The sequence below is a fragment of the Numenius arquata genome, chromosome 2, assembly GCF_964106895.1.
Source record: "Numenius arquata chromosome 2, bNumArq3.hap1.1, whole genome shotgun sequence".
NCBI lineage: Eukaryota > Metazoa > Chordata > Aves > Charadriiformes > Scolopacidae > Numenius > Numenius arquata.
This window is the reverse complement of record NC_133577.1, coordinates 16,390,724-16,406,582: the sequence shown is the minus strand read 5'-3', so window position 1 is coordinate 16,406,582 and position 15,859 is coordinate 16,390,724. Positions and strand designations below refer to the sequence as shown.

The 15,859-nt window shown below is 37.9% G+C and overlaps 1 protein-coding gene across 1 annotated transcript in view; it reads left to right on the top strand.

Annotated features, from left to right (window-relative positions):
* Positions 1-15,859, top strand: part of PRKN (parkin RBR E3 ubiquitin protein ligase) — a 606,958-nt gene that overhangs the window by 478,688 nt on the left and 112,411 nt on the right. The window contains exons 8-9 of the mRNA XM_074144656.1: positions 93-154; positions 11,894-12,043. Of these exons, the coding sequence (XP_074000757.1) occupies positions 93-154; positions 11,894-12,043 (212 nt within the window). The remainder of the gene's footprint in view (positions 1-92; positions 155-11,893; positions 12,044-15,859) is intronic.

Here is a 15,859-nt window from a genome sequence, read left to right as displayed (position 1 = left end):
GTATATTCTATCCTCTCTGCATCTATGTATCTTATGCTGAAACTACACTGACAGGAAGTTCTAAAATGCCTATTTTTGTTTCTTTCCAACAGCTGGCTGTCCGGACTCCTTGATTAAAGAGCTTCATCACTTCAGGATTCTGGGAGAAGAACAGGTGAGTTAGCATCTCAAAGGCAACCTCTTAATGTCATGAAAGATAGACACTAATGAGACAGTTTTGTCTCTCTCCAGGGAGGCAGAGTGTATCTCATAACCCCCAGTGACCTGAAATGTGGGGAAAAAAACACACAGGAGATATATGTGAGATTTTTTTTTTCCATTCTATCCATCAGCCTTGACAGGTTATTAATTGCTACATCTGCTATCTGCCACAGCTTTTCGGCTTTCGACTACAGCAGTAAACAGGCTCTCTCAAACGGCAGATAGACAAACAATCTGACTAAGGGATTGATACTTGCAGCTACACATGATATTATCTCTCTCTTTTTGTGGTCTTTTTTCTCTTTTTAAAGTGTGTTTCTCATTCATAATTATAGCTGTGCTTTGTACTCAGAAAACTATTTCCGACGGATTTTAGGAAAGCATAAGTGAAGTATGCATTACAGCACTCACAAGATGGTCATAGCTATTATTTTGTCAATAATGAAATTAATATACAGAGGTATTGAGAAAATGGCCTTAAATTTTGAGCGACAAGTTGAATTTTCAAATGCTCAGTGCTCCTGAATTTCAAGTTGTCTTTGTCTCTGAAGTATCTCTCCTAATGAACTGGTTATAAAGCCTAATGGCCTGACATAGAGTTGAAGATACTAGGGACTGAGGGCTTGAAAGCTCGGCATTAGTGTGTTGTACATGAGAGTCTCTGCATCTTTTAATGAACCTGGCACCAAGGGGCTTGCACAAGGTTATATGAGGGCTGTGACAGAAGCAAAAGCAGCTCCTGAAATGTTAATTCAAAGTCTGGTTTCTTAGTTTTTCGATTGGATTATATTGTCAGGAACACGCCGTTTCTTTGCCTTTCCCTGTCACTCTCCCTTTTTTTATTACAGTTAGGGCTGCTGATACATTTTCTAGACTTCCAGTTTTCCTCCACCAGCCCCCCCACCCCCCCACCCCCCTTCAGTTGTTATAGAAAGTCAAAAGCCCAGTTCCTCAGGGACTCAGCTTTTCCTCAGCAAGAAGACAGCAATGGAAGGGAGCGTGGGAGGGTTTGTCTGACAGGAACGGAAAAAAAAAAGACAGAATGAGATACTGGAAGCAGGAATCTGGTGAGATTGAGGATTTAGGAAGAGAAAATAAAAGAAATTATGACCAGGATTGATGGACCCAAGAGGCTGGTTAGAGCCAGCTGACAAATGGATGGCAGAGTGAGAAGCCTGGGGACACTGGAGAAATGGAGCTGGCTGGTGAAAGAGGGTAGGAGTGGAAACCAGAATGGTAGAGATAAAGGTCTGAGAAGGAGCTGGGACCAAGGACAGGAAGGGAATGACCAAATATGGAAATTTGCTAGAGAAACTGGTAAATAAAGTAAGAGCTGTACTTGCTGAGCTGCATGAAGAGCTGAAGCTAAGCACAGTAGGAGGAGTGGGACAAAAGAAGAGATTTGAAGGAAAAGTAGCGAACAGCTAAACCAAGAGACAGCAAGTATGAGGGAGAGGGTTGAACTGGACAGACCTTGATAGCTCCACTAGCAGAGCTCTGAGTATTGAGTTGTAGACCTCAGCCTTGCTAATGACCACTGACATAGCAATAGAAATTGCTATAGAAAAAAAAAGGAATTTCAGGGAAAGTCCTTATTCACATGGCTATCTAAGTATTTGTTATATTTATTTAGTTATATATTTGCTTTTTAAAAAAATCTAAAGTGTGTCTTTTTCTGTTATCATGCATACTTGATAAACAAAATCATAATTAATTATCACGCTTTTATTCAGACTGCTTACAATATCGGTATTATCAACCAACATATATTTTCTTCCACTCCAAGCAATGGTCAAAGAATAATAGGGACATGCTACTGCTTCACATCCAATCTTGATTTATTTTTTAAATACTTATGTATTTAAGGACAGATTATAAAAACTGAATGGACTATTGTGATAATCTGTTCTGATCTCCTTTAGAATACACATTACGTGGCTTTCTTGTATTAATTCTTGTTTAAACCAGAGTATATTGCCTAGAAAAGCATCCATTCTTTGTTTACAAGTCACTTGCAGACATTCAATCCTATTATACCTCTCAGTAGTGGAAGACAAAAAATTCACAACCTCTTCTTTCCATGACTCTACCAGCACCCGTAGGCTCCCTACATCGCATATCTCCCATTCCTCAGTGTCCAGATCCTTTACATTTCCAGCTCCCTTTGTCCTGTCACAAGGCAGTAGGTGATCATCATAATAAAAAATTACTTCAGCTTATGAATGCATCTCGGAAAAAGCCACCATGGCCCTGAAACAGGACTCTAAAAACTTATACAGCAAACGGGAGTCTGTTTGTCAGCCAGACTGTCAACAAAATATGTTTAAGACAGAATGAAGGAATCTTTCAGTTTGAAGTGGACATTCCCACTGGAACTTTTGGGTTCCAGTTAAATCAGTGGCTGCCCAATAATATATTTTCCCTTCAAGAGATTTCTATTTATTCACCTAAGAGGTGCCTCAGTGCTTTTGGATGTGGATGGACACAGCTCAGAGTCAGCTCACAATCCATCACACTGCTTCCCAGACAGAAATCCCATTCTGCAATTGTGGGTAATAGTTTGTTCCTAGAAAGATAACTTTACATGGGACTGTGCTGGAAAATTGTTTGCATAAACCCAGTTTACCAACAGTTCAGATACCCCTGTAGCATGAACTTAACCATCCATGTTATATGTTCATTACTTCCTCTTCTCAAATTGTTACAACCTTTATCACTGGTGTTCCATGTTCTTGGTTTTCTTCCAAGTCAATGATAAAGACTCTAGGTGGCATAAGGCCAAGAGTCAATACCTTCAGGACCTTTTTGGAAAAACACCTGCTTAATAATGATTGCCCATTTACAATTATATTTTAGACATGCCAGATAGCTAAGTTTTCATCCTCTTAATATATGGCATGTTAATTTTGTATCACTCTAGAAACTTAATCAAAATGCCAGGCGGCAGCATGACAAATGCCTTACAGAAGTCTGCTTCATCAACTCTCTTACCTTTATCAACCAAATTTCAGTCAAATTAAAATCAAGCAACTGTTCCTAATACAAAACCCTGGTCTCTACCTTTTGTTCATCAAGTATTTATTTCCTGTAAATGCTGACCATATATAATTTTTGTTGATGGCATTAAGAGAGAAAGATTTTGAGTAGCTTGCAGGATCAAACCACTTGAAAACATGTGTTTCCCTGTCTATCCAAATAAAATGTTTCTTTATCTAAATGTAAACATTGAAGGAAAACTAATTCTGAGAAAAAAAAGGCTCTTTAACTTGATGCATGAATAGCTGCTGATTAATATTTTCTGAAAGGAGTTCTATAATAATAAAACAGTTGTCCAAATTGTCAAGCTTCTTGGTAGTCTCCTGGACATGTAAAACTCCCATGCCTTCTCTTCCCTCAGGAATGTACATTACGGGAAATTCATTCTAGCTGAAAATTCTGCCTTTTAAGGTTTAGTTAGTGGCAACAAATTAGTTTTTAAAGAGATACTTGTTTTTAGACTTTATGGAAAGAGCTGATCAGTTTTTGTGGTGAAGTAGAAGAGTACAACTTTCCCTGGCACATGATATGCATTGTGGATACCTGATTTACCACATAAAACCAGTTTCCAGAGTGATTGGCTGAATATGCGACACAAATACATTTAGCAACAGATTGCCACCCCACTTGATACTTGACCCTTTGAGAAGGTGCCAGAGAGTCTGACCTAGAAATGTCTCCAAAAGCAGTTTTGCCTGTTTTGGACCTTCTTTTCAGAGACTCTCCCGGTGCACAAAGGTCTGTACAAGGCAAAAGAGAGTGTCCTGAACATGCGGCCCCAGGAAGGGTAAAACCTGAAGCTTTCTAAATATCCTTAGCACTGTTGAGCTTTTTCTTGCAATTTGATCTGTTCGTAATCCATTATTTTCCTCTAGCGTAATGGATGCAGTCCAGCCTGCTGGTAACTGCTTCACTTCATAGGTACCTGAGATTCTCTCAGGATTGGGATGAAAGATTTATTAACTGGGAAGCTATTGAAAAGTAGCACAATATAAGAAAATTAGTCTCCTGCAGTAGCCATTTGCCCTATCAGCCTGGTTGTCTCTGCAAGTAAATGCAAATGGTTCTACAAGTGGTGATAGTACAAGCTGCTTACAAATATATGTTAAAGATGCACTAAATATGGGCTCTGTCCAAGTACAGTGGAAGGCAGATAATTCAACAAGCCAGTGCCAGAGACAGCAGCGAGAACACTTTAATTCAGACCTAAACACTACAATATATCAACATAGCAAGATGACTTGCAGTGAACTGTTATGGAGTCTCCCTAATGACTCTCTGAGAAACTTCCCTCTTCTCCCCAAAGTGATAAAAAAAATCTTGTTTAATTGTTTAAATGGAATATTGAGATTCATGAATAAAATAAGAGCTACATCTGAAGGCTGGGAGGGAAAACAAATAACGCAAGAGCTAGCAATCTGCTGCTATACCTGAGTGCCCCCAACAGGTCACAGCACAGATGAAGCAGATGAGACGTGCTAGTGGCAGGAAAAGAAGCTGCTAAGTAATGTATAGCTGCACTTCTCTGCTATATCATCTTCTGTGACAACTTTGCAGAATGTATTGGCCAGTTTCTTGATATTTTGACAGGAGAATGATCAATTTTAACAGATCTCTCCTATCAGCTGCTACTGCAAGTCATATCACTGCTCACTTTTTCTTTAGAAATGTTGTGGGCGTTTATATCTCTGGAATCAGAGCAAGCCTGAATGGGGGCACTCATTTTCTTTCTTTTTTTAATTTTTTTTTCACATTTCCTTGCCAGTTGGGGAAACTTATGCAAAGGAATACCCTATTTTGAAAATCTGCAGATGCACATCCCCATGCTACTGAAAGGTGGTGTGCACTTGTGCTAGATTTTGCTGTGAGCTGTAACTTCAGAGATATGGAAATCTAGTATCAAAAGAACACAGTGCGGATAGAAATCATTTAACATTAATTGAGGTTTTAAAAGAATTTGTATACAATCTGTGTGTGTGTGGCAAGGGGAAAGTCCTTTTGATTTTTTTTTTGCTTGCAATACTTACTAGAGCTTTTTTTTTTTAACTATATGCTACAGAACCTTAATATAAAGTGAGTTTTAAACTAATTGATAGATATTTACCCATTCAAGCAAAATTTATGTCACGTGAAAATTCTAATTCATCAGCTGAATTTAGTGCAGGAAACTGTCAAATATGATCAACAAAGTGTTTCTGAAGTATTTGTGGATCAAGATTTTTTGAATGTAAGATACCTCTTGATAATTCACATGCAGTTAAAAAAAAAGAAAAAATTTTCATGGAATAATTTATCCAGTTCATAATTACTGTGCTATTTTGTTAGTATTCTCAGATCTGTATCTTTACCAGTATACTGCCTTGCAGCTCTGTGCTTTCCCACCTGGTCCCCTAGATTCAGCTACTACTCAATGTGAGTGATAGCTACATGCATCTCTCAGTTTCTTCCACTTTTCCGTCTAATACCTGATTTCTGTCCATCTCATTTGGCTATCTTTTGATTTGTCATCACCTTCTCATCAACTTTCTCTCTAAAATTGAGCTACTGCATTTAACTCCTGATCTTCTTTACACCACATTTTTTTTTATAGCTGGAACTACACAACAAACTTCGTAGTCCTGCAATTTCATATGATCGGTGATGTGTTTCTCTTTTCATCTCATGCTATATCTGCTTTGAATGTCTCCTAGCCACCTTCTTCCCAGACTTCAGAGGTAATTTGAAACCATGTGAGTTCCTCAGCTTTGTCTCTCCTGGATTATCAGAACTTTACTCTCTTTGAGTTCTTGTCATAGGCAGAGCATCTCTATTTTCTTACTCCTTTTTTAACTTGTTGTCTGCGCACTAGACAAGTAATAGTAATTTCTTTTTGGTTCACCAGCTGAAATAAAAAATGCTGAGAAAGGAGGGAGAAAGTACTTGTGATCAAAACTAATTTAAAGAATATTCTTTTCCTGTCAAAACCAAAAACTATGTCATTTTGTGTAGGACCCAAATTTCCATTTAGTTGTCTGTAGCAACTATCAATGCCTGTAGCAACTTGAGTGCATCTAAAAATAAATGGAGGAATTCTCTTCCACCCAGCTTTCATTAAATTCAGAGAGAGGATTTGAACACCAGTGTTTAGGGTCTCAGGTGGATGTAGAAGTTGGGACTTCTTCCATCGCTTGGATGACTTTGATCTGCTTTCATGGAATATGCATATATTCACTCCTGTGACCTGAGAAGTGGAATTCCTGGGAGCCAGTATCTACTTCAGTGAATCTCAGTTGCACAATTTGCAACAGCAACTGAAAAGATTTCCTTGCATCAGTTACAGACTTGCTGGTTGTCATTTGTGGGGGAGAAAGAAATGTGGAATCAAGCTCCACAGTAGTTGGAAGGAACTGAACATTAATGTTCAGTATTCAGTCCATTCAGACTGATCACACAAATGATGGAAGATCACAGACTTCCAAGAGTTTGTAAATACGGTGCCAAGCCATACACTGTGCTTACTCCACTTTTTTTATTGCATCATGTTGCCTCTCATACATTGTTTGATTTCTGCTATAACCTGTTCCAGTGTCCTCTCTTCTCAGCATTCTTTATTTTCTGTTTTCATACTTCTCGCTACGTGTTTTCTTTCATATCATTTTGCAAACTGCAGTCTTCCCTTTCTTTCACCCTCTCTACTCTAGTTAAATTTTGTCCATGAATTGTGTTGCATTGGTCCAGTCATGGATTTCTTATCTAAGCATTTTCCTGACAACGCCTTATGAAATTTTCCATGACTCTCCAAAATCAGACAAATTCCAGCCCTCTAGACAAGATTCTCTTTCTGGTCTCCATTGTGGTGCTTCTGTGGGAACAAGAAGGAGCTGATGCTCTGAACTTGCTCTTCCCATCATATCGCTGGCCAGCAAAGGAGCCCAGTAACTCAGGAACTGCTCCTTGAAGACCCATGTCAGTCCATCTCTTTTTAATCTATATTTTAGATGACACTTTTGTAAGTATTTTTACTAGTCCAATGAGTCCAATGTAATTGGTACATTGCCTAATTACATTATGGAACTAATTCTTTTCTTTTCTTTTCTTTTTTTCTGCGTGTATAATACATATAAATAAAGTGCTTAGTCTACATTATGGACTAATAGCCTCCACAATCTAGTTTTGAAACACACAGATGGTTATTTGATTTATAGGAGCAGTAAAAACAATCTGACTCCAGAAAGTAGATTTTCTTTCCTCTGAGACCATTACATGCAGTTAAAGAACCAAGTAATCAAATTACCTTTCAGAGATTAGAAATTTTGGCTTTACATCTACTGGTAAACTTTTGTCTAAAGATCCCTGCAAGGCTACTACTGAGCAGATGCTTTTAGGTGTGAGAAAAAAAAGCAAAATAAAGAAAACTCTGCCCAAAGTGTAGAAGCAAAATTAAAATAGCACAAGGCATGGGTGCTGTGGCAGGGAATGTTGGAATAGATGATTTTTTAAGGTCCCTTCCAACCCAAACCATTCTATGATTCTATGTTATTAAAGTATAAGTTAGAAATTAAATAACATGGCAAGGAGTCACTGTGTTCACAAAGTGTATTTTGCAAGAGTTTTGTGCATCCAGGTGCATTTCAGTTTTGTCTTAGCATCTGAATCTTAATGTAACTGAAAAGACTTCAATCCATAGTTAAACCTGTTTTATTCCTGTGTCAGCCCAATGATTTAATTTATATTACTCTTGATTTACAATATCAAATGATTGAATTTCCACTGGTTGAAAACCCAGTACCATTCTAAGACTCAAGGGAAACCAGCCCACTCTGGAAAGTGGGGAGCAGGGAATAAATGGTTACAGTTATCCAGCTATGTCACACTATAATTTATAAAAATCATTTCTAAAGGCCCTGACAAATCCTTATGAGCAAAGATTGCGTGAAAGAACTGCATGATAGGGTTGAAATACCTTTAACTAGAACTGGGAATTTTTTCTACTCAAAATTTTATTCCATTAAAAGTATAAATTTGGCTTGACTGGGACAATTCACGAACTGAAGGGAAAGTTCTCAACAGGATGCAGTTTTCCGAAGAAAAAACAGAAACAGAATGTTTTACAACTACATTGTTCATATACTTTTAGCTGCCTTAGCACTAGTGGTTTGGAGTAAATCATATTTTTAAAGCATTTTTTTTTTCAAATAGGCATTGAAATATATGGCTCTGTGGTGAATCCTGCAACTATTTACCTACTTGTATTTCTGAGGACCTTATTACAGTAGTGTATAAATGCCTAACATGCTTTGCTCAAAAGCTACTTTCTAGCAGCAGTAGATGGCTAGTGATTTCTGTGTAATTTTATGCCCCTCATTACCATAGTATTTGATGTCCTCATGACTATTAATGGATTTTTCCTCTTAACACTACAGTGAAATCAGCAAGTATCATTCTCCCTCTTTAAAAATGGGGAACTGATGAGAAGCATAGATTAAGTGACTTACGTGAAAACCACAGGAAAGCTGTGCTGCTGCCAGGAATTGAAATCAAATGCCATAAATGCCAGTTCAATCAAGTTCCCCATACATTAAACTTTGTAAGAGGTTTTTCCTTAAAATAATTGGTGACGTTTTTCCTCCTTGTAACATGCAGAACCGTTTTACACATGATGAGCGCATCTCTAAATAGGAGGCACATTGATAATAATTGAGTAATAGATATTGTGAAATATTTTGAATGTACAGAAGAGTTAGATTCTTCTTTTAATGACAGCTCTTTACGTGTTAGATATCTAGCCTAAGTTATTTTTCTCAGCTTCAACTACGGCACTTCCACAGGGTGGTTCCTCCTACCTATCTTAGACTTCACATGTAAATCAGTATAAAATCCCTTCTTGGGATTTTGTTTCTTATCACTCAATATATTTGGAGCCTGTATGACTTGTTTAGGTTAGATGTTTAATTTTTGAAGAGCTAAAATTATGTGAGCAACCAGTGCAACTATAGGCATCATCACTGTGGGATAAATGTTTTGGTCCTTTACAAGCCTTTTATAAATGCACCCTTAATGCAAATTGAGTCATTTTGTTTCAGGCCACTGAATAAAGAATATAAATCCATGTATGTTATGTATGACTGTATTACAGCAGCAAATGTATATGTTGTGCTACTACATGTTTTAGTTGGTTGCTGGGTTTTAAGTGAGCTAGTATACAGGCACAAGGAAAAAGAAATTAGAAAATGACATCTTACAAACGTATCTGGACTTTGAAGGTAGAAAACAGGCTGGTAACTAGATGACAAGATGTGCAAACGCATTTAGTAGGATCTTTCCTGTCTTCAAATTGATCATTTTCTTGGCTTTTATAGTGTGAAAATCACTGATGAGAGTGCTATACTGATTTGGCATGAGTCCTGTGCTGAACCAGTACAAAATGTCAAATTTGTTGGACAGAATGCAATGGCTTTGTCCACCTTGCCAGTAGGTGCACTGGACATTTCCTTTCTGTAACTTTCTCTAACAAGGCAGATTGATTCCCATCTTACCTATCTCCCATTTTTGTGTATCAAAAAAAGAAAAAAAAACGGAGACAAGACAGGAGGAATCTCGTCATGCCCTTTTATGCTAAGTTAATGACTGGAAAGCATATCCTTTTTTTCAGCTGAGAATTTCTAATGAAAATGCTGACGGAATCTCAGCTACTATGTCACTGGTGTTTCCTTCCATAATGAGAACCTGCTAATGATTCCACATCCAGCACAATGTTCCCTCTTAACGGGATAAGACAATCATTGTCCTCACCTTCAAGTCCAGTCTCTGCCCTGAAGACAAATGAGGTCAGCAGAGAGTTTTGCAGCGGTGGTTACCCATATTTCTGTTCAAGGCCAGCAGAATGACTCAGAGCACTGGGCGTGTGTTTAGTGCAAGGATCACAAACTTTGCTGAAAATTGACAGAGTCCAATGTTAAATATTTATGCCACACTCTAGGTTCCAACATAATAATAAACCCAAAAAACACCAGTTGACTTGTTGAGCCCCAGCATTCAAGGAGACTTTGCAGACATGTCTTCTACATTTCTCAAAATACTGGTATCTTTCAGATCCAAGACCCTTAATTCAGGATTTCTGTCTTTCACACACTGAGTGATATTTTGAAGGCTTGCTTTCTTTTTAGACTTCGCTTTTCTTTGGAAAGGAAATTTGTTTGGGTTTTTTGTTAACTGACAAAGATGGGTACTTCCAGTTTGGTCAACTTTTTTCTGTGATACAACACTTTTATGTCTATATATTACAGTGTTTTAAGTCACATACTATTTTTAAAAACCCAGCATAACAAGATGTGTTATGGCAACGTTTGTAGAAGAATTTTCTTAAATATACCCAAAAACTATGCAGTGGAACCCCTGTCTGTATAATTTAAAATTCTTCTTTGTATCCTTTGTGTATGAGGTTTTGGTCCAATTACTTCAGTTTTCCATGTGGGATTTCTTTGGAGAGTGGTGCGGATTGGTGAGAGAATTTTTTATTTGTCAAAAAAAAAAAGGTAGCAGGATTTTCATGAGCAGTTATGGGATAAAAGTTTATGAAGCACTAAATACTGTTGTGAGTGCTGTAACATAAAGCTCTGTTTTGTTCCTTTAGCACGCCATAAAGTCATTCCACTCGCAGAGAAAATTCTTACTACTCCCTTCCTCTTTGGCCTTTTGGATTTTCCTGTTTTCTTTGGGGCTGTTAGGACCAAATGCTTTCATTTATTTCACTCTACAGTAGACCAGATTTATAGGCGAATCTGAGGCCTGGTTTACAATGGTTATGGAGGCACTAGTGTGGAACTGCACCAACGCAGAAACTAAGGGCGGATGTGATTTACATGTACACAGCATGATTTGTACTTGCTCAGCTTATCTCAGGCTGAAAGCAGGGTAAGTTAGACCAGGGAAAGTTATTGCAATGGCATCAGTCATTTTAGAGTAGGCGTTTCTGTCAGTGAGGATACATTGAGCATGTTATTTAATATTGCTGTGTGTCAGTGTCTCCATCATTAAAATGGAGGCATTTCCATGGCCTTTTAGGCTATCAGTATGGAACTAGATGAAAACCGCAAAAACTAAGATTTCCTGAGAGACCCTGGAAAAAGAACTACACCTAACATCAAAATAAATGTTTATTGGAGAATTATTTTGCCAATCAGTTTAATGAAATTTATTTTGAAAATAAAATTGGCTGGGCAATTTTTATAACCCTTTAGATCTAAAATGTAATACTGTACTTCTAGCTATAGATCCTTGGCAGTTTTTGTGGGTTTCTTTTCGATCTGTATACAGCATTTATCAGTATCTGTTGTTGGACTATATTTATGATGTTTATGATTTATTTTCTTTATATCAGTATAAGAGTTCTTGAGGTTACTTAAAGAAACAGTCTGCTGTTTTCTTGATTTTACTACCCCACACAATTTTCTGGTGGTGAAAATGATAGCTGCGAGTCAGAAAATTCGATGCGAGTTAGAGCAGAGTCACACCCCATTTAGCGACACTGAGAAGTTTTAGGCATTGGACAAATAACCTGGACTTAGCATGTGAGATTAGGTGGGATAGATTCAAGCTCAAAGTTTGTGGGGGGGACAGAGGAGACACGGACTGTTGCATACCATTGGAAATTTAACACCAATCTGTTGCATTGTAGTACAACCGCTACCAGCGCTATGGGGCTGAGGAGTGCGTGCTGCGGATGGGAGGAGTCCTGTGTCCAACTCCCGGCTGTGGAGCGGGTTTGCTTCCTGAACCAGGAGTGAGGAAAATTGTATGTGAACCAGGCAACGGAATAGGCTGTGGGGTAAGAACATACATTTTTCCTACTAGTGATGTGGGAAACAATTGATATTGTACCATGTTAAAATAAGGGGGGAAATGGTTTTTTTCTCCTTTTCCACCAGTGACTCTGAATTGCCCTTCATACCAGAATGGGATACTGTAGCTCAGTATACAATTTAAATATAGCACCATGGCTTAGGAATGATGACTTCATTGTGTCCATTCCAGAATTCTTTGCTTTATTTGGTTTAAGAAGTTGCTGAGTAGATACAGTAAGAAACTGAACTATGCAAATGACAATCCAAATCCACTTTGACTTTCTTCTCCCAGCACTCAGCAGAAATGAACAGGATCTTGAGCAAGCCATTCATTATTATATTAACACCAACTTTCTTTATAAGTCATAGAAAAAGGAGAGAGAATGACCAGTCTGTGACACTGCAGTGATATTGCTTATGCATGTTAAGATACATGATGAAAAGAAATACAGAAATATTTTTGTTTTTTCATAAAAATTGCTATTAAGCAGGAGGAATGCAAAATTAATGGAGAATTTCTGGAAAACAAAACCAGATGACACTTGAAAATGTTTTTGCTAAGAGGTCAGATCATATGGATCAGTGGTTTTTTTGGCAGTAGAAAAAAACAGGAACCTTACAAGAATCAAGGTTTGGGGGAAATGGAAATCTGTAGAGAGAAATCTCTGTATAAAAGAATCTATTAAATGTTAAGATCACAGTGACTAACTGATGGTTGTACTAAGTGACTCTTTCCATAGTTGGCATTATTACTGAATTCCATGCATGCTATGAGAGAAGAGAAAATATCTATATTTATGAAATATTATCATGCTCTTGCTGCTGTCTTTCTTGTGGAAAATGCACTTTTTATTACAGTTTTGATGTTGCCCAAACTGATACCATGGAAGAATAATAGTTTGCCTAACTAGGAAGTAGCAGTAACTTGTCTTCTTTGAGTAGGTTAGCATCTGTCGACCTTGGTAAAACTTCCTAATCTGTCCATGCAGTGGTGCATGTAAAGCAGAGTATTCCCCAGACTCACTGAGCAGACCTAGGGCTATAAAATAAAGCAGAAGGTAGGAAAGTAGTAATAAACAAGACTGAGTAAACAAAAAGAAATGCATCTGAATTAACTATTAGGGATTGGTTAAAAAAGTTAAAATCACAAATAATTTTTACTCTTCTCTCCACCTTTACGTGATGAAAATCAAACTGTGTTTTGCAGCTTCATTCATCATCATTCTGAATCTGCAAATGCCCTGTAAATAAAGTGTACATAGCATAAAGGATTGATATATTGCCTGGTTTAGCAAACTGCTCTGTTTCCTTTTATGGACTCTGTGCTGTGCTTGCTGGTGACCAGATCTGCAGCCTTGAGTTTAACCTCACTCTTTGTTCCGGTTTATGTGATATCTGGAACGTTGAGGGGTACAATTCACTGAGGCTGAAATGAGAAGCAAGAGGCTGGTCTATAAGACAAATTACGGTAACATTAAGGCCCTTCCTCAGAATCTATAATGGAACAGGATGAAAATACATGTTTTTGAATCTTTCTTTGCGCCCTGCCACATGATAACCTCAAGGATGATTTGTCGCAGAAGATTTTCTGTGGTGAAGGCCCTACCACTGAAGTCAGCTGCTGGTGAGACAGCTGACTGAAGGTAAGGGTCTGCCTGCAAGAACAGCATGGCAGTTAGGAAAGCTATTTTTTTATACTCTGTTTTCTGTAGTCTCTCTGAGTGTTTTCTATTCAGAAAGTTAAACTATGTCAGGTTTTTTCCCAGACAAAACCTGGCCTTTTTTAGCGTGAAGGCCTTCCACTCCTCTTTACGGAATCCAGGTACATCCACTTCAGAGCTCTGGCTTCCCTCACCAGTATACACAATGATTTATAAGCTCAAAGAAAGGCCCAAGATGAAGAATGTCCTTTTGTCTATCCAAATAAAGGTAGCGAAAAATGCTTACCTGTACAGCTTAGGTTAGAGACATGTTCCTTGTTAAAGCTAATAATCAAAGAAATAAGGAAGACAATGTGAATCTGGAGATTTTCTATGAATACCTGTGTCATCCTTTAAGCTATACTTTAGATATATAGAGTTTCTTTTTGGGGTATTTGAACCTCTGTCCTTGGGTAAAGTTCAGAGTTGATAACATATTGCTAACAGCAGAAGTTACTTCTAACATAAATGATGTTATTCACCCAAAAGCTCTTGTAGAGAAATATTTGTCTGCTGCACAGAACAAACTTATTGTTCAGGCCTGAATTGCAGTATAAGGGTAGCTAACAACTGTCAAGTATTTGGCAATTTTTATTAACTGATGAGATGGATCAAGGGAGGGAGGGGGGATAACTTTTCAAGAGAAAGTCAAGACAGTAAATGAAAAGGGTTTTCAGAAGCCATTTTAGAAAAGGAGAGGCAGAATCATAGAATCATAGAATCATAGAATGGTTAGAGTTGGAAGGGACCTTAAAGATCATCGAGTTCCAACCCCCCTGCCATGGGCAGGGACACCTCCACTAGAGCAGGTTTTTCAAAGCCCACAGTAAAGAATTTCCTCCTAATATCTAATCTAAATCTCCCCTCTTCCAATTTAAAACCATTACCCCTTGTCCTGTCACTACATCTCCTGACAAAGAGTCCCTCTCCGGCTCTCCTGTAGGCTCCCTTCAGATATTGGTAGGCTGCTATGAGGTCTCCCTGGAGCCTTCTCTTCTCCAGGCTGAACAACCCCAGATCTCTCAGCCTGTCTTCATAGGAGAGGTGCTCCATCCCTCTGATCATCTTCGTGGCCCTCCGCTGGACCCATTCCAACAGGGAAGAAAGCAAATAGAGAATAAACTGGCTCAGGGACTGAGGTGAAATTAATATTCCATTATTCAGAGAGAAAACTGTGTGAGGTAATCCCAAACATGTAAGGACTTCAACCAAATCTGAAAGAGCATTGAAAAATGAATGGGTAACTGAGCCAGGCTTGATACAGACATTTTGCCTTCCTCAGTTTCTTTCTGTGGTATGTGAAATGAGGAACTAAAATCTTTTTTTGCAAAGTCATTGCCATTGGTGTCAAAACTAAATGTGAGTCTCCAAGAGAGCGCTCTTAATTTGCTAAAAGGGCCTTTGGGTAAGTTAAAGATGGTAGTTTTGCTCTGTCTGAGGAAATTCGGAAAGAGCAATATGTGGGGTCCAGAAACAGCCTGGTAAATATCTAGACAGAACTGTGCTAAAAAGGTGAGGAGAGAGGTTTAAATTTAAGAATCCCCATACGTACCTTGTGCAGTCAGGCATTATTCAGGCTGTCAGGCAAAGAAATAGAACAAGAAAAGAGATTTATTTTGACTTGAAAAGTAGTATGCGGATATCTTTTTAATGATTACGAATAGTCTTCACCCAAAGCCACGTTGTGGTACCACTCACTGACCTCACTCTTACCTAATCTTTCATATTTTTTATCATTAGCCATAAATATATTAATTGATTTACCAAGATATTACCATTATATAATGTTGTTCTACCTTCATTACTATGCATCAGGCCTATGTTACTAACTTTTATTGCTCAGATATAAAATTTTGACATATTTAATACAAGAAAACAGCAACAAAACATAGAAGACAGTACATATTGTACCAGCTGGCTTGGATACAGGAAAAGCTGTGGTAATCAAGGCATACAAAAGCTCTATGAATAAAACATTTTTGTCTTGTTTTATATGATACTGGCATATTATTTCCTAAATATTAAAGAAAAGTTTGGAGTTAAAAATGGGTAAGAAGGGAGCTTCAAAAGGGACTATACTACCTGTTTATTAAAAAGTTT